General features: G+C 46.1%; 1 protein-coding gene across 1 annotated transcript; it reads left to right on the top strand.

Moving 5' to 3' along the window:
* Positions 1 to 1,314: 1,314 nt before the first annotated feature.
* LOC146342904 (vomeronasal type-2 receptor 26-like) lies at positions 1,315 to 24,309 on the top strand. The gene is made up of 6 exons (XM_084808071.1): positions 1,315 to 1,418; positions 8,154 to 8,445; positions 8,791 to 9,654; positions 9,870 to 10,097; positions 23,185 to 23,311; positions 23,414 to 24,309. Exons 1-6 carry the CDS (start codon positions 1,315 to 1,317, stop codon positions 24,307 to 24,309), a joined length of 2,511 nt encoding a protein of 836 aa, XP_084664197.1.
* Positions 24,310 to 27,822: the final 3,513 nt, after the last annotated feature.

Here is a 27,822-nt window from a genome sequence, read left to right as displayed (position 1 = left end):
AACATTTATTTTGGCATACTGCCTAGACATCTTATCAGCTAAAGGCCAAACAACACTTCAAAGGAACAGTAAAAATGGCTAAGTTCCAACTCTGAAGGCTGAGAGAGTTGGTTCCCTTAATTTAATTTTAATACATATTACAAACGCTTCTGCAGCATCAGGATCCAAAAATCTTTTCATCTGGCCTTCAAAAAGAATACAAAATGTAGCTGCATATTTAATATGATATTACAGGTTAATTTGCTTTGCCAAACTTCTTGCCTTGGTGAATTGTCTTCTTCTGTCAGCGATTTCTTTAATATAATCATGAAAGAGCATAATCTTGTCATCTGCTTGTCCCCACCAGAGCTCGCCACGTTCTCTTGCCAGACGCATAAGGTAATTTTTTGTGGAGACTAGTGAAAATTGAACACAGTCCCCAAAGTCCCTTTAGTGCCACATATTGAACCAGGAACATGATATGCATGCTCAATATCAAGTAAAAACTCAGATGGTAAAGCAAATAGCTCATGCAAAAGTTTATACATACATAAATTCAGCCAAACTTATATCAATAACCACGTCTTTAATACCAAGGATACATAGATTCAGTCTGCATGTGAAGGCCTCCAGTTCAGAGATTCGAGCAGACAAAACATTGTGGGACACTATCATGGCCATTTCATGAGCAGTAACCCCATCTCCAAGATCATTAACCTTCGCTTCCATTTTTTGAAAAAGAGATATTAATTAAATCCACAGCCCCCTGAAGGGCAGTAATTGAGTCCTGAATTGTTTCAAGTTTCTTTGACTGCTCTGGTAGCTGAGAAGACATAGTTTTTATCAAAGAAAGCAACTCCTTTTCATCTCCATCATTTCTAGAAACCTTTGCCGAGGAAGCAATTGAGGGGGGCATGTGGTGTTTTCCTGCATGGGGGGGGGCATGTGGTGTTTACCTCCCAGCTATCCGCAGATATATGACATGCCAGCCATGTAGGGCCATGGGAGGGGTGCACTGCTGTCAGATGCTAGAAGGTGGCAGAATCATTGGACCTCTCTGCGTGTGCAAGCTGTTTCCACCCCCTTTTGGGGGCATGCTTCCTTTTCTGCTTAAGTAGAGTCGGACACGACTGAACGACTGAACAACAAACAAGGGTTTTAGCATTCCCCCCCCCCCCTCAATGATTAGGTCTGCTAGTGGCACAGCTAGGGGATTTTCTTATAAGTTCTAAATGTTGTACTCAGGGCCTTCTTAGCATGGATACAGTCCCCATAGAACCAACCCTGTGATCTATAGTTATGAGGCTGAGCTGACCCCACAGTTCTTACAGTTAAATGAGCCTCAAGTTCATTAACCAAAGACTCGTATATATCAAGAATTCCCTCATTAGGTCCCAGCACAAGGACAGAAGAGTGGATCCTGTAGAAGTGGTCCAAGGGTAACAGCTTAGTAAGCATCCCATCCACCTTCTCAAACCATCTGATCATAGAAGACCTGATTTCAACTATGGAATTTGGTATAGAATCAATGGTGATATACATCTGCCAGACCAGAAATTTCAGAGTTAGGGTCAGTGGGAGATGATCGCTATCAAGCTAATTGTCTACTTTGAGATGGTCCACTAGATGGCTCAGATTTTGAGAAGTAATTAGATAATCAATAACACTCATCCTGGAGCCTGACCAGAAGGTAAATTCTGTGGGGACATCCCCTGTACAGAAGCCATACAGGAGTTTTAGGGGTATATATACATTCAGAAGTAGAATACTACAGTGGTTAGATTTTATTTTTGTTGCCACTGTAAGTCGATCTAAAGGGGTGAGGTTGGTTATGGACAATCACTAAGCCTTGTGGAGATAAGAATGCATAAGCCACCCTTTGGTCACCTTTGGTTTCTTTTCACTGGGGGAAGCTTGTAACTGATGTGCTGCAAATCTATTTAATTCTATGATGTCCAATGCCCAAGTCTCTTGCAGCATAATAATGTCAAATTTGGATACATAGTTTATAAATGATTCATTCCCACTTTTGCTTTTCCACCCAGCAATATTCCATGACAGAACGGAGAGACTTTGTTGAGGGGTCAGGAGTCAATCTGTGTCATCAGCTGGGCATGCTTTACTGGTGGTGGATGTGCAGGAGAGATCTAAGTTGGCATATTCAGCTAGGGGAACAGCAGATGGATCTGGCCCCTGTTGAGCAGGTGAATACATTTTAGGCTGAGTCAAAACCACCTCCGAGGAGTCAGACTGTATATTTTTCACTGGCAGCATCAGCTGGGCCTTTTGTGGTGAAAGGCTAGTAGAAACCTGGACACCATGTAAGCTGTTTCTAGTATGAAGACAGCTATCTATCTGAACTGGCTGCAACTAGTTGAAAAGTAGTGATGTCCTGGCAAAGAGGTCTCAAAGCAGTGATCAAGGGGTCATATAAGGCTTGATCAGCATCCCAATCAGGGGGCAATACAGGCTTGAATGGCGGTGCCCATGGGAAAGTCGGTGGAAATAGGTCCATTCCAATTTTGTGTCCTGTAGGATTCCTTTCTTTGTGTGATGGTTTATTGTATTAAAAACAATGCACTTGCTGACTGTCTATCTGATGCTGGATATTCTCTGCTACATTAGGGGACCTTCTAGGAATAATGAGTTGACTGTTCATACTAATATGGTTTGTAAAGACTAAGTGAGAGGAGTGAGCTCCCAGCATCCTTATACTGTCAAATAAGGAGACTAGACTAGCCTTTAAATCTTCCCATATAGTATTAATGTCAGTAAAGTTTTCAGAGTTCATATCCGAGCGCATCGTGGCCTCTGATGTTTCAAGGTGACGCGACTCCCTTGGAAAAATTCTTAAAACTTCAGTGGGATGGTTAAACACAAGCCAAGGATTTGCAGTGAGATCACTCAAGGACATATCCATGGGAGCCTTATAGTCATGGCATTTTTGGTGAGCAGTGTAGAAGCACCCACAGAGCAAGGGGCAAAACATAGAATTGTGAAAGACTCTGATGGGGGCAACATGGAACCCGGACAGAAAAGTCTCCATTCTAAGCAGCAGCATAAGGGGAATTACAGCCTCTTTGAAAGTGACTAGAAAGTGAGTAGATTAAATCTTGAAAGAAGCCAGTCAAGGGATAATAAATCTATGTGGCGGGGTTCTCAGTGAAGGAGCTGAGTCAGGGAAAGAATCACCGCCTTTTGCGAGAGCCATCAAGCACTATCAACCCTGCTCAGGGCAATCTTCAGTAACACATGTGTGTGTTGAAAAATCCAAGGAGAAGTGGCTTTGTTTAATGCTCTAGTCTTTCCTGTTGTAATGGGACTGTTGATTACATGCTGCAGCAAGGTGCTTCTAAGCCCTTGTGGGTCTGATTTAGGTTCAGTATTTCCATGAGTTGTTTGCAACAGGTAATTCAGATGAGCCCACAGATTGAAAGAGAGTCTTTTGAAGTTTGGTAATACCCTCGCTGAGGGCATCAACTTTCATACAAACAGATTGTAATTGATTAAATATCGCTATTGTAGTCTGAGCAGTAAGGAAACATTGTCGAGTAACATCATCAGATATAGAGTCTTCTACGGCATTTAAGTTTTTGTTCACAGCAAGAGGAATATGTGTGTTTCCAGAGCCCAAAGGAGAGGAAATTTCAAAAGGCTCAGAGGGCTTGGAAAGAGTCTGTTCTGCTGGTGAAAACAAAGGGTCAAACTCAAAGGCAACATATTTATTTGAGGTTGTTAGAGGCAAGGAATTACTTACAGATCTGCATGCCAAAAAAGGTTGTCTATCTGTAGCTGTTTTGTAATCTTGGTGGCAGGTTGAGTTCCAGAGCTTAGTCTATGCCATTTTTTGTTGCCCATGACTTAGCAGTTTGATTTTCAGATCGGTTTGTTTGCCATTTCTCACCTTTTATGTTTCTTCTAAATGTTTAAAACAATGACATACACCTTCAATAGGTCAAGAGCGAGGAAGAGTACAAGTCCATATCTAAATCATATAACAATAAAAACTAAAAACAATAGGTAAAAGTAATTCATTTACTTATTTTTCATATTGAAGCTTCATGGCATTTGAAGAATGTCCATCTCAGGTCCCATCCTTGCCCTCCTCCAAAGCACAGTGTCTGCTGTCCCTGGTAAAACATGGCCTAGGATTATCAGATGGACCTGATGCTTACACAGTCACACTCTCCGTTTCCCTCCCTCTGCTCATGACCGATGTCTAGAGAAAGAAAATTAAAAGATACTATATTTGCAGGACACATCTGGTCTCCAGGTCTCCTGCATCTCTAAAACTTGAGTCAGTAACAAAGATTCATTCAGGTCCAGCTTCAGTTTGGTTGGATTTGGAGGGATGCCAACTCTCTCTGCGAAGCAACAGAAGTGTCCTGAAGTAGCCCGAGTCTGCTGGGGCTTTAGGCTGTGTCCAGATCTGATGCACATCACTAGTAATAGCCTTCTCCAAATTATCTATGGTAAGTGAGTCTTTGCGAGCGGAGATGGGTCAAAGAAGAGTCAGACAACGAGGCTTGGGTTGAAAATTGGGTCACATTTATTGAAATATCTGCAAAGGGGAACCTAGGATGGGCATCTGACTGTGCCAGCGACTAGCTGGCACTTTTTGGGCGAAAGCACACCCAGCCTGAGGGGTGGCGTCGATCTCGCCGCCCCTCCGGACTGCCCCTTCTGGGGGAGGTAGACCTTCCGGTGTCACCCCCAACCCGGTACCGCACAACACCTGGGTGAGTGAGTAGGGTTGGTCTCCCAGGCAACCCTTATCCCCCTGCCGAGCTGCACAACCTGTTCGGGGGGCCTCAGGCGTCACCTGTCACCATAAAGTGCCTCTGCATGCACACCATCCCTAATCCCTTTCTGCTTTTGCCCATCCTAGCCGCCACTAAAATGTGACCTATGATTAGACTGTATTCACCTACTGGATGCACCCTAGCCCCAATAACAGTGTGAAGTAGGCAAAAAGACACACAGTAAAAGGCCAATTTTAACTGTGAGCCAAAAATTCCTACATGGCTCCAAAAAGGGCAACCGGCATAAACCCACACTGCTTAAGGGAGGGCGGGAGGGAGCTGCGAGAGCGAGAGAGCTGGTTTGGAGGGGGCACAGAGCTTAACAGGGCTCTGCCGACTCCTCCCCTGCTTGGTGGTGTCATGGGGGGGCACCCAATAGGCAGCAACCACCTCTTCTCACCCCACCTGCCCGCAACTCCCCCCCCCTTTTGCCAGACAAGCTGGCGCCAGGGTTAGGGCATTTTCCTGTGTTTAGGGGTAACAGGAAAGGATGTGTCTTTGCTCCTACCTTGTTTAATGGTCTAATTTGATTTAGAACACACCTTAAGTTATTCTGATGAGTATTAGCTGGAATTTGGGGATAGGAAAATTTGGATCTTACTCTGTGCTGAACTCTTTTGCCCATTTCTAGATGTCTCCCAACCATGGTTGTTTTAATGCACACAGGACAGTACCCTTTGGATATAAAACCTTCACTTGCAGCCTTAAAGCTTTCTCTTAAGCTTGATAACTCCAGGAGGGCTGCTATTTTCTTATCTCCCTATAGATTGTTAGAAGAGTGTGTTGCTGAGAGAGCTTGTTGCATTGTGATGTCAGCCTCATTTTATTTTTCAAGGAGATTCACAGACACACACACACACACACATACGGGGGGGGGCGGGGGAACAGATCTCAAACAAACATAAATGACTGTTAAATCAAAAAGACACAGGTAAAAGTGCATCTGCAGATGACTGTAATGAAGGAATGTCAGGATTTGTCAACCAATGAACAGCAGTGCTAGTGTTGAACACGAACTGGTACGGTTCCCTTCTGCTCCCTTCTATTTTAAGTAGGAATGGATGAGTCTGTCAATTCTCCTTTCTCCAACATTTGAATTCTTTTAATCTCAAATCCTTTCAATCCCATTTATGAAGAAATTTGTGAATTTTGGTATGTTATCAGGCAAGGAATGCAATGAAATTTTCACCCATCTGTATATAATTGCTGCAGCGATTCTCAGCATGGGGATCAGTTCCTAACTGTCTTCTATGAAGGACTGAAAGTTGAGGAGCCTCTCAGAAAAGAAGAGGTGGAAACCCTAATTTGGCATGACAAATGAAGCTGAGTTTTTCACTTTCTTCCACTTTCAGATTTTTAAAACTGCCTGGTCTTTCTGTTCTTACTTTATAGAATGTTATATCAATGTTGGTAAGTTCATCTGAAAAAAAAATGGACTGAAGGAAATTCTCATCCATTCCTAATTTTGAAGAGTACTTGTCTTTGAATGTAAAAAAAGCTTGAAATAGCAGAATATAATACAGCCCCCCTTTTTGTCAAACAGTATTCTAGCTGCTTTTGAGATACATTAGGATAACAGAAATTAATATTGAATATATTCTTACTTTTCAAGATTCAAAATGTGTCCACAGTACACCATGCCTTTTCTGAGAAATTGTCCTTCATTTCAAGATTACCCCATTATTCACTTGCACTTTTTCCGTTGAAATGTTGTACCGTGTTATCCAGTTTCCCTCTGCTCACCTGTGTTCTGTTTCCCTCCAGTCACTGTCTAATCATTCTCTCTGTTCTTCTCACTTTCTCTCTCCCCTTCCCCATTTGTATTTGTATGATGTTTGTATGGCTTAATATCATGAACCTATGCATTTCTACTCAGAAATTAGCTCCATCAAGTTTTATGGGACTTACTCTCAGTCAGGTGCAGTAAAGGGAGGATTTGTGTGGCTTGAAGTTCAGTGTGAATTTACATAATTGTGCAGTATTGAAACAATACACAAATAAATACTCAGTTCTCTTTTAAAATGTCTACCTCTGAATTTTCCAATGGATTTCTCCAGTCCAAAAATGCATACAAATGCATACAATAAAGATTATAATATTAACAAAAATAGTATTTATTTTTCTGTTTAAATATCTCCCAACTGGAGATTCAATGAAACAAATCAGTAAATAGATACAACTTAAAAAAAAATCTCATGGAATGGGAAAACACACAGAATAAATGGGATGATATGATTAAAAAAACAAACAAAATAACTTTGTTCCAAATTTGAAACTGTATTGTATTACAAGTTTTATTAATTGGGTTGTAAGTTGGTTATTAGAACCAAATTCCTTTATGTCCTTATTTGACAGTCCCCTCTGCATGAAACATTATTTTAAAATAATTCTTTTCACATATTGGAAAGAACAGTCCTATGGAAATTATGGGAAATGTCTGGAGTAAGCGACATTTGTTTTCAGTAAGCATGTCAATTTGAGAAAAACTTTCTAAGGTGATGGTAAGGTGGTATACAACACCAGCTAAAATAAACAAAACAGAACAAAAACTACCTGATTAATTGTTGGAAATGTGAGAAACCATTGGGATATTTTTATCATTTATGCTGGTCACGTCCTTTTGCAAAAAAACAAAAACAAAGAATAATTAACAGAAATATGGGGGAAATATTAGCCTACAAAATTTTATTAAATTCCTTTTTCATCTCCTCAATTTGATGGATGGAATTGTTCATCAAAAGCACTTGTTGTTTTAAAAAAGAAACATTGCAGCAACTCCATCAGCAATTATATCCCATGTTGTCCTTGTCCTGTACATCCTTAAGACCTTAAATCTTGAGACCTTAACCCTGGTCTTAAAAGTGAAAATGGGAAGGGGGGCGTGTTTGTTTGTTTGTTTGTTTGCTTGTTTACTGTACCATGGCATTGAAATTACCATGGTAATTCCCATTGAAATTTGTTTACTGTACCATGGCATTGCATTGAAATTTGGCACTAATTCAGTGACAGCAACTTGTGGGCTGGCAGCGACACAACATAAAAAGTGCAGGATTCATGTGGCTCACTCCTATTTTAGAAATTCCTTCCTGACATGCTCTGCACACTTGAACCTGAACCTGAACCTGGATTGCAGTGTTTATATTTCTAAAAATTAAATTTACTCTCCACCCAGCCAGGGAAATATGACAATGAGGAAGTGATACAAGTGATATTACCTGAGCAGACCTTTGTAATACTTCATTCTTGATTAATGCTATTCATACTAGAGAGCATCCTCAGTCATTCAGGGGTGGTGCAGATCATACTATGATTGTGAAGTACTGACTTGTTGTCGAATTCTCTGCTGAAATAACATGCTCTCTATTTTGGCAGTGTGGTGACAAAGTTCTACCAGCACATCCTGGCCTTGACATTTGCAGTAAAAGAGATCAACAAGAATCCCACAATCTTGCCCAATGTCACACTCGGATTCCACATCTATGACAGCTATTACAATACAAGGATGACCTATCGGACCACTCTGGACCTGCTCTTCAAACTGCATAGATTTGTCCCCAATTACAAATGTGACACACAGAAACATCTAGTAGCCATCATTGGGGGACTTGGCTTTGAAACCTCCTCCCGTATGGCAGACATCTTACAAACCTACAACATTCCACAGGTAGGCTCTGGGAAATGGGGTGTGGAGAAATCTCTTCTTATTCTAAGAGTAAATTTATGGCCCAGAACAACAGAGAGGCATTATTGACAAGGCAAATTGAATTAAAACCCCATAATATGTGCATATTCCTGTGAAAGAGTTCTTGATTTTAGCTCTCACAGAACATACAAATTCCCTAAACATTATTACTATAACCACTATTAGAAGTAGTAGTATTTTGCATAAAGAGGCACTTATTATTATTATTATTATTATTATTATTATTATTATTATTAGGCATAAAGAGCCACATGTATACCGAAACTATTCCAAACATATCTAAAATATTTGTTGATATCATTTCAGCTCACATATGGTTCTTTTGCCTCAGAAGATAGTCAAGCAACACAGATTTCTTCCTTTTACCGTATGGTCCCAAATGAAGAGCATCAGTATATTGGAATCATCCGGTTACTTCAACATTTTGGGTGGACATGGGTTGGACTCTTTATTGTGGATGATAACAGTGGAGAACATTTCCTGAAGGCACTGGAGCCGCTGCTTTCTGAGAATGGAATCTGCTCAGCCTTCACAGAAAGGGTCCCACAACAAGTTCATATGGATAACTGGAATAAAATTGCTGATGTAATCTCAAGTGTTTATGTACAATTCACACAGCATAAAGTCACTATACTTATCTTGTATGGAGAATCTTTTACTATTGCATTGCTGAGAACAATGATATTTCTACAAGGTCCTGGAAATATGGGAAACACATCATTTGGAAAGGTGTGGATTGTAACAACCCAGATTGATTTCATTTCAACTGGTCTTGAGAAGGGCAGGGATTATCAACAGTTTGAAGGTTCCATTTCATTCATGATTCACTCAGAAGATATTTCTGGGTTCAATGAATATATTCAGAGCATAAAGCCTAACTGGACTCAGAGAGAAACCTTTCTGAAAGATATCTGGGAACAAGCATTTGACTGTTTCTTTCCAGATTTAAGCACGTTGGTGAAGACCGATGAAGCATGTACTGGAGAGGAAAGGCTGGATAGTCTTACCACAGATCTTTTTGAAATGCACATGACTGGCCAAAGCTACAGCATCTATAATGCTGCCTATGCTTTAGCTCATGCTTTGCATGCCATGCGCATGTCTAGATCCACGCAGAGACCAATGGTGGGAGGTGATAATATCAACCTTCCATCTTTGCAGCCTTGGCAGGTAATGTCTAGAAAACAACATCTTCTTATTTCAATGAACAGCTAAGTGCCATGTCTGTCTATGCCCAGATTTTTCCTCCATGAGTTATTGGGGAAAGGTGTTATGTAAAGTGCTGTTGGTTTGCATTTCCTTCAATACTGGCAGCTTGAGAAGCATTTCAGAGTGAAATTTTAAGCATGTCATTTTCTCTCAATGTCTTTTTCTCTTTCAACTAGCTCCATGCATTTCTTCATGGCATTTTGTTTAACAACTCAGCTAAAGAAACCATGTCATTTAATGAAAAAGGGGAAATGGAAGGAGGGTTTGATGTCGTGAATATGGTCACATTCCCAAACAAGTCCTTCCAGAAAGTGAAAGTTGGTAGGTTGGATCCCAATGCTCCGGAAGGAAAAGAACTCATCATTAATGAGGATATGATTGTGTGGCACAGACGTTTTAACCAGGTATGGATGCTGGTTTGCTCTCGGTGGGCCATTTATTCTTTTGTCACACAGAATTTCTTTTTCTGACTAATGTGACAATGAGATGGTCTGTCAAGGTCAAGAAGTATGGCAGTGCATATCAGTCCATTTAAAAGTTTTTGCAAAAGTGAAAGGCCAACTATCTCTATTCATATATATATATATATATATATATATATATATATATCTCCCCATGTGAGTGTGTGTGTGTGTGTGTGTGTGTGTGCCTGATCTTGTCACATATATACACATTCTCCTCGAAAGACTTGTAGTTTGTTACTTCTAGCAAAGGAGGTTTCCTCTGACCATTGAAATGTGTAATGAAAACAAGCTCTTCCCCAAACCACACATCTGTGCTAGGTTTAAAAAGTGTTTTGTTTTTTAATTGTTCTTACCCTTGGCATTTAATAAACAGTTTGGTTATCAAACACCATTTTGGAGAACTCCCAACTTCCTGGGGTATTTAGCCCCTAAAAATTATAATTGATGGACTGTTGTTTTTCCCCAAATGCAATACTTTACATTTTTATGTTACATGGAATAAATAACAAAGTAGGGGATTGACCATGAGGTCAACAGGATCAGCACCTGTTTTGGCTGTATCTTATATGTACACATTGAAAAGGAAGTGATACTATACAAAAGATATGTGGAGGATGTGATATTTATCACACAAAGTAGGGAATTACTGGAAGAAAAGTTTGCAAAGTTAATTAAAGCAGGCATTATTACACTGACTACAGGGTGGGGGGAGACAGATAAGGATGGGTGGTTGGCATTTTTGGATACAGTGTTTGGATGGGACAGCAGGATCCTGAAGCTTGATGGTTTAGAAAAACTCTTAAGGGAGACGTTGGGTTACATAGTCAGTCTGCCCATCCACAGAAGGAGAAAAATCACGTGACACAGAGTATACTAAATTGTGCCCTCCCTGTCTCGTGCCTGTCTCCCAGGCAACCCTTATCCCCCCCGCCGAGCCGCACAACCCTTTCGGGGGGCCTCAGGCGTCACTTGTCACCATAAGGTGCCTCTGCATGCACACCATCCCTACTTTCCTGTTTTGCCCATCCTAGCCGCCACAGGAATCACAACCTAGAGCTTGTGAAACTCCCCCCACCTGCGCAGAAGAACTTCCCGCAGGCCCCTTTGCAGATCAGACAGAAATATGTTATTCACTACATGAGACAGGTGGACACCATCCTACCTGTAACGCTCCCTCCATGTCCACAGAATTTCCTGGCAGATGGTGCATCCATCGCCTCATTCGCATAGGCCCTAAGCCATTTCTCTGTGCGCTTTCCGATGTGCCCTGCCACTGGCAACGTCATTCCATGCCTTCCCATTGATCCATGGGAGTGGTGAGGACTGCAATAGGCTACTTCCGGCCAGGTATGCCAGACTACCTGCATCTCAACCAAGGCCTGTTCGATCAGGTCCTTGCCTGGCTTACAGCTGAAGTCATTCCTCTCTACGTGCAGCACCTGGACCTGCGGAGGAAGATTGACAAACTTTGGTGGAATAGATTGAGGAGGGGACTCCTACCGTATGCCTCGTCTGTGAAGCCACTGGATCTTAATGTGACAGGGTGACAGAAGCTGAAGTCTGAAGATGACATACAAGCCCACTGTGCAGCTCAAGACATCATAATGTGCCCATGTAAGAGCACCCGTACCGGCGTACGATGAGTCTGCTGGTCTAAGGAGTAAGCACATTAGGGCAAGCAAAGCACGAATTGTGTCAGAAAGAAGGAGACAACCCGCGAAAGCAGGCCGGAATGCTGTGAAGCCCCATTTTCACACTGCCATAACGTGCCTGTGAGAGAAACCTCCAGTGGCTACCATGAAGAACGCTTCAATGTAACAACAGTGGGTTCAGAGCTGCAAATTACCTAGGCCTAGTGGGGTAGAGCTAACGTAGAAACTGCCCAAATTGCCCATATGTCAACAGTGAGTGGTTGAAGTGAAGAAATGGAGGCCATTCCTCCAACCCACGACATTCCATAACCCATAAGGTGCTGACGGGGCAAAACCATTGACTTCCGTTTGGCCGTGAGCCCCTGCCGTGCCCTTGCCATACTGATCAGTTTGATCACCAAATACATAAGTGGGTTACATTGGGCCAGACCTGTACCTTGAAGTATATCAAGGCCCTCTCAATACAAGTCGGACTTGGAAGCCCACACCAACCTTAAATTCCTAAGGGGGGGGGCTTGCAGAAGGCTGTTAATGCTGCTGCGTGGAACAGGGAAACACCTTATTAAAAAGCGCAAATGGAGGGCCATTACCCCCGGAGCCCAAGGGGGTATCCGGGGAGAGAGAGTGGCTAAATTTATTATAGTAGGCGACATCTGTACCCAACCCTATATTGCACGCCGAACCCTAAAATCTGACATGGAGTCAGTGAATCCCAGCATTGTGGGCCGGAAGGCTAAATGGCCAAATTGCGACTTCTGGTCCCAGATAGTCTGTTGTTCCTTAAGGAGGCGCGAAATTGTGGCCAATGGTCTATAGGTAAGGGCCATGATTCCTATTGCTGAAGCTTTGCCCATTGCGTGGCACACCCTACCTGCTCTGTCGCAGGCGGCCTCTGTACTGAGAGCTATGGAATGCAGGATGGCAAGCCTGACTTCAGTCTCCCAGTCTCCCATAGTACTGCAAGGATGGGATCTGGGAATGGACGCACCAATGGGGCTAAGGCCCGGAAGTCATTGACCTAATTTCATGACAAAGCATCGACAACTGGGTTTGCCTAACCCAGCACATGGCGGACCGAGAACCAGATGTTGTAACACCGACACTAGAGCGCGAACACACTGACACATGACATGACCCTCTGATTTCAGGAGGACGGGGAATGAATAACGTCATCACATTGTCATACCGAAGGGGGGGGTACTGACTTGGCTATGAGGTCATCCAAAATGTTCTTGGCGGCAGCAGCCTCCACTCTACAGGCCAATACCCACAGCACGATTGGACTTGCCCTATGAGTCTGAACGCCCCCCCCCTGGGGTAGTGGCGGAACCCCGTGAATCCGCAGCCTGGCTTTGAGGAGCGGCTCACGCCTCCGGAAGGAGGTGCCATTAAAGCCCTACTAAGTTGAAGCCATGCCCATGGATATGTGCACACAGCAGAAGTGACCTTGGGTCGATGGTGCAGCAGCCGCAGTCCCAGCACTGCCCAAACTGAGATGGTGAGAGAAGGCATGGCCAGGGGCCGCTACCCTAACTGTGAAAAGAAGATGCCCAACAATATCTTTCATGGCCCCCCAAGGGAAGCCCTAGGAAGATGTATAACTGCTTGGAGCTGTGCCCAAAGGACCTGAAAGTTGTCCTGAGGGAGTCGAGAATAATGCCTAAGGGTATCATATTGGCTTCACTGAATGTTGATGTGGGAGACGGGCCCTCAACCTTTTGTGAGCTAAGGGACACTGAGGTAAAAAGGAAAGGGAAGCAATACTTGCATTAGGTCAGAACATTGACCACCATCTTTGGACTCCATGTAGCTTATGTCCAACAGGGACCTGTGGCTGGGATCCCAAACCAAGACAATTGCCACATCAACGAGGTGTATCGCACTGAGCATAGATGATCAGGGCTCTCGTGATTAACAGACTGGCCCTCAGAGAAGATAGTTTACGAATCAGGATAAACCCCTTAGAGGATTTCCTGGGCGCTGTTTTGAGAAGGGAAATCCCTAGCATAGATATCAGGGTGTGGAAAGGGGGTGGGGGCTATAACCCTTTTGCCAGTACTGCCTTGTTAAACCTCCCATGAACCTGTCGACGCCTGGTGAGGAGAAATGTTGCTCACGAGGTAAGGATGGCCTATGTTGACCTAGAAAAAAGCGGGGAGGGCTCCTTGAACCTAGCATGAAATTGTGTTCCAAGTTAAAACGCATTCCCCATGTTGGGGTAGCATCTTAAAGCTGGAGTAGCGGTGCCAACCTAACTGGGCCTGGGCCCCCCGGAGGGAGCTGTAGCCTGCCCCTGGGCTTCCCACTGCCTCAGACTTTCCAAGGGGGACCCTACTGTCCCCAGGCATTGGACAAGAGGTGCACAAGTGCTGACTGCTACAAGGCAGCACTCCCGACAGAAAGGCACGGGTTCTGGGAGTATGTGCCCTTGGGGCTGTATTCCCAGTAAACACAGCGGTGCTGAAGCAGCGGACCTGCCATAGGCCGAGGGCCAGTGCGGGAGACAGCCTGAGAAATGTGGCCACTGTAGGGATGGACGAAAGGGACTTACCTGGTCCCACAGCTTGCTTTGCGGTGGGGGGGAGGCGCTTCGGTTCTCCCCCCGAAGTTCAGGCGAGGGGGGGGAGGCGCCCCGCCTTGCCCAGCCGAAATTCAGGCCGGGGGGGAGGCACCCCATCCCTTGCCGCCGAAATTCAGGCTGGGGAGGAGCGCCCCGTCTCCCTGGCCGCGAAAAAAAAAGTAAAGTAAAAACAAAAACAAAACACACCCGTGATAGGCTACGTAACGATTTACGTAGCCTATCATGGCTAGATTTCCAAAGTCAGCCGTGATAGGCTACGTAAATCGTCACGTAGCCTATCACGGGTGACTTTGGAAAAAAAAAAGTGCGTACGCAAATGGCGGCGTTCCTTAGTTTGGCACGTCTAGTCTAAGTAAATATTTATGTAGACTACGGCGAAAATAAGGGAATGCATTTGCGTACTTTTTTATTTTTGTGCTTTTTTTATTTGTGCTTTTTTATTTTTTTCAAAGTCACCCGTGATAGGCTACGTGACGATTTACATAGCCAATCACGGCTGACTTTGGAAATCTAGCTGCGTGATAGGCTACGTAAATCATACGTACTTTTTTTTTACTTTATTTTACTTTATTTTACTTTTTTTTTTGCAATGGCCCGCCCCTGCCGAACCGCCGCCGAACTGCCCCCGGGACCCGCCGCCGAGAGGGACATTCGGCCACGGTAAGTCCCATCCTGGGGGGGGGCGGGGTGGTGGTGGATAATTTCCCCACCAATTTTGGGGGGCTGAATGCATTGGCATTTGGCCTCCCGGAGATTCGTGGAGAAATTCTCTGCCATCCCTAGGCCACTGCCAGATCTGTCGCCGAAACACAGCCGGGAAGAAGTCAAAATTGGAGCGAAAGGTCCTGATCCATCAGGTCCCTGCACAGAGAAGGGTCAATGGCGGCCCTCCTGCGAATGACCTCGGCATAAGCGAGTCAAACACCTCCTCATGTGAAAGCCATTATGAGAAGGAGTAGCCCCGGTGGCCTTGCAACTCGCCAGATTAGCGTAGGGATCTGATATGCCGCTTTCATGGATGCCCGAGCAGGCGGGGGCAGGGCGAGGGATCCTGAATTAATCCAGCAGAACCATGTAAGGTGCTGAGTTAAGCGGCTGGGGCTACTGTGGGGAGTGTCTGACAGAGTTGCAGGTGGCCCGGGCATTGTATAGGGAGATGACATTGGGAGGGCCCGCCGCCCCAGGGAGGTAAGCTAAGGCAGCAACCCCAAGGCCCTGAAGGTTGCCCGTCTGGACAAATGAGGTGAGGTGCTGTCATCTCACCCAAATCCGGGGTGGCCGCATCCAGGTCCCCGGGAGCAAGGGAGACGATGCCGCTTGCAGTGCTCCTGACAGAGATGCCCCAGGAGGGCAGACTGCCTCCAGCTGTGGAGTGCCGCCTGGGCGAAACCACAAGGAGGTGGATGTTGCTTGGATAACTGCTGACGGAGATGCTGCAAGAGGGTGGACTGCCTGCAGCGGTGGTGTGCTACCATGGTGAGCCTGCGAAGGCGAGGTGGAGGCCTCAATGGCGTCCAGGTGCACTGAACCCAGTGTGGCCGTGCTCTGATCCCCGACTGGAAAACGGATGTTGCTTGTGCACTCAGAGGAGAGGAGGCCGAAGAAGGGATGAGCTCCACCGTAGGTGGTGAGCTATCCGGAAGAGCGAGCCGAGGAAGAGGAGGTAGATGCTTCAACAGCGTCCAGGCGAGCTGAAATAGAAAGAATCAGCGAGCCTTGGGTCTGGTGTCATGTTTGCTTGGGCTGGACCACCGAGGGTTGTTTTTATTATTATTATTATTATTATTATTATTATTATTATTATTATTATTTTAGGCCTGGCCGAGGGAGGGGGAGGGATCCCCGAGGAACGTTCATCAGCTTCCAGACGAGCAAGAATTGATGCCAGTACTGGGACTGCTTGCTCATCAGACTCAGAATCGGGCCTTGGCAGCAGTCTGTTGGGGAGGGGAGGCGGGGCTCTACCCTTCCCTTTCTTTCCAACCCGGCCCTTCTTGGGGGGCATGATGCAGAAAGGGAGTTAAGCTTGGCACAATATTGGCAAGAAAGAAGCAAGGGCCCGGGTCCCAGGACCCAGTCAAACACTCCAACCACCCCCCCAAGGGGTAAATGCGGCAGGTGTCAGAGCCCACAGCAGGAGGTGCCAATGGAAAATTTATTTATTTATATCCCACCTTTCTTCTCTCATGGGAACTCAAGGTGGCTATATTTGGTTCCCAGGTAGTCTCCCCTCCAGCACTGACCAGATCCAAACCTGCTTAGCTTCAGCAAGGTGGCTGCCTCATGTGCCTTCAGACTGTGCCTCGGGACCGACTCACTGGGCTCCCCGGGCAACAGGCAGCACCCCCCAGGCCTCGAGATCTGCAGACCCGAGTTCAAGGCCGGAGCAGAGCGGCCTGGGGATAGGAAGAGAGGAGCGCCGCTGCTACTGTTTAGACAGGAGGGGCACCCCACGCGGATGGCAGCGGCTAGAGAGGAAAGGCACTTCTCTCTCTGAGGATTGAACTTGGGACCCTCGGTTTATGAGACTGATGCACGGCCTACATTAAGCTAAGAAAAGGAAGGGGGGCGGTTGCCGCCCGCTGTGAAGATCGTGCTCAAGAGGCGAGGCAAGGGCCCGCGGCCACGGAGACGCGCCTGAGCGTGGGCGCCTCCAGCTGAGAGCGCCCACGACCTGGGAGCCGAGGCAGGTGCCCAACAGGGATCCGCTGCTGCCCCTTTATTTATTTATTTATTGCTTTTGGGGGAGGACGTAGGGGTGAACGAAAGTCACTTACCTTTTCTCGCAGCTTTTTCGCGGTGGGGGGGAGCGCTTCGCTGCTCCCCCCGCGAAGTTCAGGCCGGGGGGGGGAGGCTTCCCGCCTCGCCCGGCCGAAATTCAGGCCGGGGGGGGAGGCTTCCCGCCTCGCCCGGCCGAAATTCAGGCCGGGGAGGAGGCTTCCCGCCTCGCCCGGCCGCGAACACGAAAGTAAAAAAAAAAAAAAAAAAGTCCCCTGATAGGCTACGTGACGATTCACGTAGCCTATCATGGCTAGATCTGGAAAGTCAGCCGTGATAGGCTACGTGAATAATCACGTAGCCTATCACGGGTGACTTAAAAAAAAAAAAAAGCGCGTACACGAATGGCGGCCCCCATAGGGAGCCGCCATTCACGTTCCTTATTTAGTTGCTGTAGTCTACGTCAATGTTTACGTAGACTACGGCGAAAATAAGGGCAACGCAAATAGCGTTGCCCTTATTTTCGCCGTAGTCTATGTAAACATTGACGTAGACTACAGCGACCAAATAAGGAACGCGAATGGCGGCTCCCTATGGGGGCCGCCATTATCCGTACACACTTTTTTTTTTTTTTTAAAGTCACCCGTGATAGGCTACGTGACGATTCACGTAGCCTATCACGGCTGACTTTGCAAATCTTGCCATGATAGGCTACGTGAATTGTCACGTAGCCTATCAGGGGACTTTTTTTTTTTTTCTTTCATTGCAATGGTGGGGGCGGCAGCCGGTCGAAAGACCGGCTGCCGCTCCCGCCCCGCTCGAACACCGGACGAACCGCCAGCCGGACCCGCCGCCGGGAGGGACATTCAGGGAAGGTAAGTCCCGTCCCGGGGGGGGGCGGGGGGTGGAGGATTTCTCCCCGAAACTTGTTCGGGGGGCCGAACACGTTGGCGCTCGGCCCCCCGAAGTTTCGGGGAGAAATTTTCCGCCATCCCTAGGAGGACATGCCGCCGCTGCGTGTGCCACCCACCCCCGGGAGGCGGCGAGCACCGGTGCAGATTTGTACTGTGCTCGGGCCCGTGCGCCTGCCGGTGAGGAAGGAGCGGGGGGGAGGACATGCTGCCGGCACCCAAAAGGGCCAGTCAGCGCCAGCAATCACCGGTGCCGCGCACCAACGCGCGCCGCTGCCACGAACGCCAGCGCCCTGCTGGCACGGGCAAACAGCAGGGCCATGGCGGCGTAAGGGGATCGCGGCGGCCACGGGAAGGAGGCAGGCAGGCTGGCGGGTGGGCAGGCAGGCGGGTGGGTGGGCGGATGGGCAGGCGGGTGAGCGAGCGGGTGGGTGGGTGCTGCCAGCACCCGCACCCCCGCAGGGTAACGAGCGCCGTACCCGGGTGCACTCAGCCAGCACCGCCGCCAGCGCCCCCGACGATGCAGCAAGCGCAGGCTGAGGGGCCGTACCCATGCACGTGCACTGCTGCACGGGATTTCAGGGATTAGACCTGATAGACAGAGTGCCTGAGGAACTATGGACGGAGGTCCATAACATTGTTCAGGAGGCTGCAACTCAATCCATCCCAAAGAAAAAGAAATGCAAGAAAGCAAAGTGGCTGTCGGATGAGGCTTTACAAGTCGCTGAGGAAAGAAGAGAAGCGAAAAGCATGGGAGTAAGGGGAAGATATATCCAACTGAATGCAGAGTTCCAGAGAATAGCAAGGAGAGACAAGAAGGCCTTCTTAAATGAACAATGCAAATAAATCAAGGAAAACAATAGAATGGGAAAGACTAGAGATCTCTTCAAGAAAACTGGAGATCTCAAGGGAACGTTTTGTGCAAACTGGCATGATAAAGGACAAAGAAGGCAGGGACCTAACAGAAGCAGATGAGATTAAGAAGAGGTGGCAAGAATACACAGAAGAACTACACAGGAAAGATCTTAATGTCCCTGATAGCCATGATAGTGCGGACATGGAACCTGAGCCGGACATCCTAGAGAGTGAAGTCAAGTGGGCCTTAGGAAGTATTACTAACAACAAAGCTAGCAGATACGATAGTATTGCAGCCGAGCTATTTAAGATCCTAAAAGATAATGCTATTAAAGTGCTGCACTCAATATGCCAACAAATTCGGAACACTCAACAATGGCCACAAGACTGGAAATGGTCAGTTTACATTCCAATTCCAAAGAAGGGCAATGCCAAAGAGTGTTCAAACTACCACACAATTGCACTCATTTCCCATGCCAGCAAGGTTATGCTCAAAATCCTACAAGCTAGGCTTAAGCAGCATGTGAACCGTGAACTAAGGGAAATACAAGCTGGGTTTCGAAGAGGCAGAGGAACTAGAGATCAAATCACCAACATTTGCTGGATCATGGAGAATTCCAGAAAGATAATTATCAAAGATAATTCCAGAAAAAAAGTCTATTTCTGCTTCATTGACTATGCTAAAGCCTTTGAGTGTGTGGATCACAACAAACTGTGGCAAATTCTTCAAGAGATCGGAGTACCAGACCACCTTACCTGTCTCCTGAGAAACCTGTACGAGGGTCAAGAAGCAAGAGTAAGAACCAGACATGGAACAACCGAGTGGTTCCAAACTGGGAAAGGAGTACAACAAGGCTGCATATTGTCACCCTGCTTATTTAACTTATATGCAGAGTACATCATGAGAAATGCCAGGTTGGATGAATCACAGGTTGGAATCACAGATTGCCGGGAGAACAATCAACAACCCCAGATATACAGATGATAGCACCCTAATGGCAGAAAGCGAAGAGGATCTCAAGAGCCTCTTGTTGAGGGTGAAAGTGGAGACTGCAAAATCTGGTTTGAAACTCAACATTAAAAAAATGAAGGTCATGGCACCTGGCCCCATCACTTCCTGGCATATGGAAGGGGAAGAAATGGAAGCAGTGACAGATTGTATTTTCTCGGGCTCCACGATCACCGCAGACGGTGACTGTAGCCATGAAATTAAAAGACGCTTGCTCCTTGGGAGGAAAGCTTTGGCAAACCTAGACAGCATAGTAAGAAGCAGAGACATCACCTTGCCGACAAAGGTCCGTATATCAAAGCTATGGTTTTCCCAGTAGTAATGTATGGCTGTGAGAGCTGGAGTATAAGGAAAGTTGAGCGCCGAAGAATTGATGCTTTCGAACTGTGGTGCTGGAGAAGACTCTTACAAGTCCCCTGGACTGCAAGGATGTCAAATCAATCAATCCTACAGGAAATCACCCCTGAGTACTCATTGAAAGGACAGATACTGAAGCTGAAGCTCAAAAATTTTGGCCACCTAATGTGAAGAGAAAACTCCCTTGAAAAGACCTTGATGCTGGGAAGGATTGAAGGCAAAAGGAGACGGGGACAGCAGAGGATGAGATGGCTAGATAGCATCACCAATGCAGTGAATATGAACTTGAGCACATTCCAGGAGAGAGCAGAGGACAATAAGGCCTGGCATGCTATGGTCCATGGGTTTACGAAGAATTGGATGCAACTTAACGACTGAACAACAACAACAATGAAGTCTGGGGTTGAAATGACTCTCTAATGGTCAAATTGGTGGCCCTAAAAAATAGATTTCTTCGAAAACTTTTAATCTTGCCTCCTGGCACTGCAGTCCTTGATTTGGGCCAAGGTTGGTATTCCCTCTTTTAGAGCTAATATCCACTGCTCCTCAATTAATTACTGGACTATGTTAAAATAATCTTCTTTTAGGGTTTTATGTAAATTATGTTATGAACTGTAAATCTTGGTGCTCAAGTTATCATAATTTGCTCCAATTGGGATGTCAGAGAATTCTGCCACAAATCTCGGTGGGCCGAATGCCAGTGCTTTTGGCCCCCCCGAAATCTGTGGTGGAACGAAGCCCCCCACCCCTACCACCCCGCGAAAGGCGTGCGAAACGCAGCACTTACCTGATGCCGTCCGCGCTGCTTTGCAAATGGCGGCCGTATCTGCGGCTACCATTCGCTTCATCATTATTGCCATGATAGGCTACGTAAATACTTACGTAGCCTATGACGTCTAATGCAGGGATGCCATTTGCATCCCTGCTGAAGCCTTGATAGGCTACTTAAATATTTACGTAGGCTATCATGGCAAAAAAAATGGAACGTAAATGGCGGCCGCCATAGCTGTCGCCATTTGTGTTCCCTTTTTTTTTTTTTTGGTGTATTAGGCTACATAAATATTCATGTAGCCTATCATGGCAAAAGACAGGCGCGCAAATGGCATAGTGGTTGCCATTTGCGCCCCTATCTTTTGCTGTAAAGGCTACGTAAATATTTACGTAGCCTATTATGGCAAAATACAAGGACGCAAATGGTGGCTGCCGTAGCCACAGCCATTTGCGTTCCTTTTTTTCCCCTTCTTAGGCTATGTAAATATATACGAAGCCTTTCATGGCAAAAAACATGGGCGCAAATGGTGGCTGCCATAGCCCCCGCCATTGGCGTGCCCTGTTAGTTTTTTGCCGTGATAAGCTACGTAAATATTTACGTAGCCTATCATGCAACATACAGGGATGCAAATGGCTGTGGCTACGGCAGCCACCATTTGCATCCTTGTATTTTGCCATGATAGGCTACGTAAATATTTACGTAGCCTTTACGGCAAAAGATAGGGGCGCAAATGGCAAGCACTATGCCATTTGCGCCCCTGTCTTTTAGTGTGATAGGCTACATAAATATTTATGTAGCCTAATACACACACACAAAAAAGGGAACACAAGTGGTGACAGCCAATATCTGAAAGAGCTTTCTCTTGTGCCTAGGGATGTATGAAAGTCACTCACCTTTTCGCAGCTTGGCTTCGCGGTGGGGGGGAGGCGCTTCGCTTCTCCCCCCGAAGATCAGGCAAGGGGGGGAGGCGCCCCGCCTCGCCCAGCCGAAATTCAGGCTGGGGAGAAGCACCTCGTCCCCCCGGCTGCGAAACAAAAAGTAAAAAAAAAAAAAGACCCCGTGATAGGCTACATGATGATTTACGTAGCCTATCACAGCTAGATTTCCAAAGTCAGCCATGATAGGCTACGTAAATTGTCACGTAGGCTATCACGGGTGACTTTGGGAAAAAAAAAAGCGTGTACGCAAATGGCGGTGGCCCACGGGGTGCTGCCATTTGCGTTCCTTATTTTGACACATCTAGTCTACGTAAAGATTTACGTAGACTACAGCGAAAATAAGGGCAACGCAAATAGTATGCCCTTATTTTCGCCGTAGTCTATGTAAATCTTTATGTAGAGCAGACTTGCCAAAATTAGGAACGCAAATGGCGGCGCCCCATGGGCGCCGCCATTTGCGTATGCGCTTTTTTTTTTTCAAAGTCACCTGTGATAGGCTACGTGACGATTTACGTAGCCTATCACAGCTGACTTTGGAAATCTAGCCATGATAGGCTACGTAAATCGTTACGTAGCCTATTATGGGTGTTGTTGTTTTTTTTACATTAGCTTTTTTTTTTAATGGCGTTGGCAGCCGGTCAGGAGACCGGCCGCCGCCCCCGCCCGTGCCGAACCGCCGCCGAACCGCCGCCGGGACCCGCCGCCAAGAGGGACATTCGCCGAAGGTAAGTCCCATCCCGGGGGGGGTGGGGGTCTGGCGGAGAATTTCCCAACCAACTTCGGGGGGCCGAATGCGTCGGCACTCAGCCTCCCGAAGATTCGGGGAGAAATTCTCCACTGTCCCTACTTGTGCCGATCCTAAACTATGGAATATGCTTCCTCAAGAAATGTGATTGGCTCTCCTTTTACCATTAGAAAGGGTGAAAAGATGGATGGTTTTCATTTAGCTTTTTAAAATGTCCATTGTTGCTGTTTTTACCTTTTTTATGCTCTTGGTGTTTTTCCTCTATGTTTTATTGTTTACAATTATTGTACACGACCTTGATGGCTTTGGTTTTCATGAGTGTTGGATGTGTGGCTAGCTATTCTCATACTGCTTGGGATGCCTTCATGACATTGGGGTTCCACAAAAATCCTACTTCCAGTTGTGGGGGTGGTGCGGATATTCCATTGGCTTCAATATCTGGAGTGGGGGTGAGGGCTCAATTCTAATGTCTTTCCTGTATATGGATAGGTGCTACCCGTTTCTGTCTGTAATGAGCACTGTCAGATGGGTAATCAGAAGAAAAAGAAGGAAGGGGAAAAGTTTTGCTGCTATGATTGTACTCCATGCCCAGAAGGGAAGATTTCCAACCAGACTGGTAGGCAATGCAGTTCTCCATTTTGCCATCATACACTCTTTCTTCTTTCAAAGGAATGGGAAGTAAAATGGGACATTCTTCTATTTTTTTTCTCCCCCCCAGATATGAATGATTGTTTCAAATGCCCAGAAGATCAGTATCCAAACAAGAATAAAAATGGATGCATCCCCAAAGTGACAAACTTCCTGTCTTATGATGAACCTTTAGGGATCACTTTAACCTCAATTGCAATTGCTTTTTCCATGATCACAGCCTTGGTGCTAGGTGTTTTTCTTAAGCACAAAGATACACCCATAGTCAAAGCCAATAACCGAGACCTTACTTACACTCTGCTCATCTCCCTCCTGCTCTGCTTCCTCTCTTCTTTGCTATTCCTCAGACAACCAGACAAACTGACCTGCCTTCTCCGACAACCAACTTTTGGCATCATCTTCTCAGTGGCTGTTTCCTGTGTCTTGGCAAAAACCACCATTGTTTCTCTTGCATTCAGGGCTACAAAGCCTGGATCTGGATTGAAGACATGGGTGGGTAAAACACTGGCCCATTTAATTGTCTTTCCATGCTCCCTTATTCAAGCCAGCATTTGCATTGTCTGGTTGGCATTCTATCCCCCTTTCCCTAATTTTGACATGCACTCTGTGACTGAAGAAATTATTTTGATATGTAATGAAGGGTCAGTCACCATGTTGTACTGTGTCCTGGGCTACATGGGCTTCCTGGCCATTGCCAGCTTCATTGTGGCCTTCCTAGCCCGCAAGTTACCTGACAGTTTTAATGAAGCCAAGTTTATTACATTCAGCATGTTGGTGTTTTGCAGTGTGTGGATCTCTTTTGTTCCAACTTACTTTAGCACAAAAGGCAAAGGCATGGTGGCTGTGGAGATCTTCTCCATCTTGTTCTCTACTGCTGGCTTACTAGGCTGCATCTTTTGCCCCAAATGCTACATCATTGTGTTGAGGCCCAACCTGAACAGCAGGGAGCACCTAATAAGAAGATAGTATTAAAGCATATGTCTGGGGGAAAAAATCCAATATTTTAGGAGCAGGTAGGATAATATAACATTAATAATCACTTACAGTTAACTTGAGGTTCTCCATTAAGGTTTGGTCAATTCCCAGGCTGATAGTTTTAATGAAACCTGAGAGTTTTAATGAAGCCAAATTGATCACATTCAGCATAATGTTGTTATCAGTGTGTGGTTCTCCTTTGTTCCAATCTATCTGATAGGGATGTACAAAAGTCAATTACCCTTTTGAAGGGTGCAGGGATGGACGAAAGTCCCTTACCTGATCGCGATGCTTGCTTCATGGTGGGGGGGAGGCACCCCACCCCTCCCCGCCGAAATTCTGGCTGGGGGGGAGGCGCCCCGTCCCTCCGGCTGCGAAACCTCGTCGTCTGCCGGGACGCAGATGGCGGTGGCCGTAGCCGCCGCCGTTTGCGTCCCTGCAGTCAGCCGTGAGAGGCTACGTAAATGTTTACGTAGCCTATCACGGCTGACTTTGAAAAAAAAAAAAGTGCGTACACAAATGGCAGCGCCCATTGGCATCGCCATTTGCGTTCCTTATTTTGGCACGTGTAGTCTATGTAAACATTTACGTAGACTACGGCAAAAATAAGGGGAAAGCAAATACGTACACTACACATACCAAAATGTATGTGTAAAATTCCTTATACCAAAATAAGGAACGCCGCCATTTGCATACGTGCTGTTTTTTTTTTCAAAGTCAGCCGTGATAGGCTACGTAAATCTTTACGTAGCCTATCACATTTGTTGTTGTTTTTTTACTTGGAAAAGGCGGTGGCAGCAGCCGGTCAGAAGACCGGCCGCCGCCGCCCCGCCACCACACTGCCGCCGGAGCCGCTGCCACCGCCAGGGACATTCAAGCAAGGTAAGTCCTGTCCCGGGGGGGTGGCAGACCATTTCTCCACCAATTTCGGGGGTCTGAATGCGGTGGCATTCAGCCTCCCCGAGATTCGTGGAGAAATTCTCTGACATACCTAGAAGGGTGACATTCGTGGTGTGGGGGAGGTGCTCCGTCCCTCCCCCCAAAATTCTCCCTGACAGGCTCCGCTCTGCAGCGATTCCGTGGAGCCACCGGCCAGGGCCGCCTGCAGCCGGACATCCAGCCTCTGGGCAGCCTACTCCGGGATGGAAATGGCAGCTGCCATAGCCGCTGCCATTTGTGTCCCTGTATTTTGCCATAAATATTTATGTAGCCTATCATGACAAAAAAAAAAAAGGAATGCAAATGGCAGCAGCTACGGCGGCGGCCATTTGCGTTCCCTTTTTTTTGCCATGATAGGCTACATAAATATTTACGTAGCCTATCACGGCTATAATGAAGAAGCGAATGGCAGCAGGTAAGTGCTCCATTTCGGGTGCCTTTCGTGGGGTGGGGGGTGGGAGGCTTCATTCCATCATGGATTTCAGGGGGCGAATGCACTGGCATACAGCCTCACCGTGATCCATGGCAGAATTCTCTGACATCCCTACTATCTGACTACAAGAAGCACATATGTGGAGATGTTTTCCATCTTATTCTCTGGTACTGTTTCATTGGTTTACATTTTTTCCACTAAATGCTACTTTATTGTGCTGAGACCTGAACTGAACAGCAGGGAACAGCTAGGAAGATGTATTAAATAATATCTTTGTTTAGCTCCCATTATACTGTTACATATACCGAACAAGGGGTTTAGGACCATATACAATAATTCTGCATATTTATATTAAATAACTTGAAGACTGTGCACAATGCTTCTGTCAGTTCCCAGACATCCCCTCCATCCATGTCATGAATAACTTTCTTCAGCTAACTTATTATAGGACCTGTTCTGTGATGGAAATGTAGTAGTGAAATGTGCCAGTGTGGGCCAAGTTTGAGTGCTCAGGGCAAGGCTGGGGGAATTGTAGTGCTCCAGATGTTGTTGCTCTGCTACTTAGATCAGCCCTAGATAGCATGCACCATGGTCAGGGAGGATGGGAATTGTAGTCCAACACCATCTTGGGGGCCAGAATTTGCCCTGCCTTGATCTATGCCTTATATGAATGGGTTGGGATGAGAAGGAAATAGAACAAAACACAAATAATAAGGGATCCAGAGGACAGTACAGAATATAAGAGAAGGGTGCTGAGATGTTTAAGAGGACAGCAACACTATTTGCATAATCATAGGAAATGAGGTGACTTTGTTTATTCCTCATCCCCTTATTTATTTGTTTCTCATTAATTGTAAAGGACCTACTCCTTCATAGTGTATGATATGTGGCCTTAGAGTCCCCTTCATGGAGTTGCATAGGTGTTTCAAGAACAGCTCCCTGGAGCCATCACCTTGGATGCAAAATTTAGGTGGCCTACTGGCTCCCAGATGTCATCATCTTATACACCTCCTCATTGCCCTTCAGGGTGCATAGTACTTCTCTTGTCTTATTCTCTGACAGTTGGAATGGCTGCCTTTCTATTTCTGTCTCAATGACCAAAAAGGTTACCTGTGGGGGAAGGGGAGTCAATTTTCTCCTCTCCTAAAGGGAACCCTGACACTGCTGCCCACTTGTTAAATTCCTGTAGCAGGGCATTGCATTGGCCCATTCCCTAAGTCTCAACAAATAAGACGTACTCCAAGTATTGGGCCATGTGACTAAATCCAGCACTCCTGCTGAGGGACCTTCCGAAAAGCATGTTAAACTGCTCAGATGCCATTGATTCAGGACACTCAGCAGCCCATGGTCAGGGACCTGTCCTTGTAGTATCAGCCCTCAAAAGCCTCAGCAGCTCACAATCAAGTGGGTGTAGTAGGAATATGTGGAATATGTGTGTAAAGAGGACATGCTAAGATGGTGGCTGATAGATTGGCACCTGCCACAGCTGCTAGGTTATCAAATCATGGAACTGGTTAAACATCTTCAGTATTTGGAGGGTGTTCCATCATTTTATTGTGTGGACTTTCAAAATGTCTTCTGCCCTTCAGAAAGCTCAAGTTAGTTGAAATGTAATACTATACTTCTTCCTGTACAAAGGGGGGTTTGTTCCTTCAGCTATTAAAGTTTGTAATGCTCAGATAATTTCTCAGTTCTATTATGGAATTGCAGTATGAATGAAAACAATGTCTTCAGGATTTAATGATGTTCAAGTTAGATTTTTTATGAGCTCTTTTGCCCATCTCCAGATGTCTCCCAACCATAGCTGTTTTCATGGACACAGGACAGTACCCTTTGGGTATAAGACCTTCAGTTGCAGCCTTAAAGCTTTCTTTTAAGCTTGATTTATTATTATTTCATTTATTTATAGCATTTATATCCCTCCTTTTTTTCCTCTTGCAAGGAACCCAAGGCGGCTTACATTATCCTCCCCCTCCTCTCCATTTTATCCTCGCATCAACAACCCTGTGAGATAGGTTGGGGCAAGAGTCCATGGCTGATTTTGTGATAACTCTTTCTAAGCAGAAACAATGGAATATTTCTCTTCAAGAATAAAAACTGTCTCACCTGGTTACTTACACATTCCTTCTGGG

The sequence above is a fragment of the Heloderma suspectum genome, chromosome 6 (assembly GCF_057233095.1).
Source record: "Heloderma suspectum isolate Gila_16-S chromosome 6, 16-S_ref, whole genome shotgun sequence".
Lineage (NCBI taxonomy): Eukaryota > Metazoa > Chordata > Lepidosauria > Squamata > Helodermatidae > Heloderma > Heloderma suspectum.
This window is presented reverse-complemented; position numbering and strand designations above follow the sequence as displayed.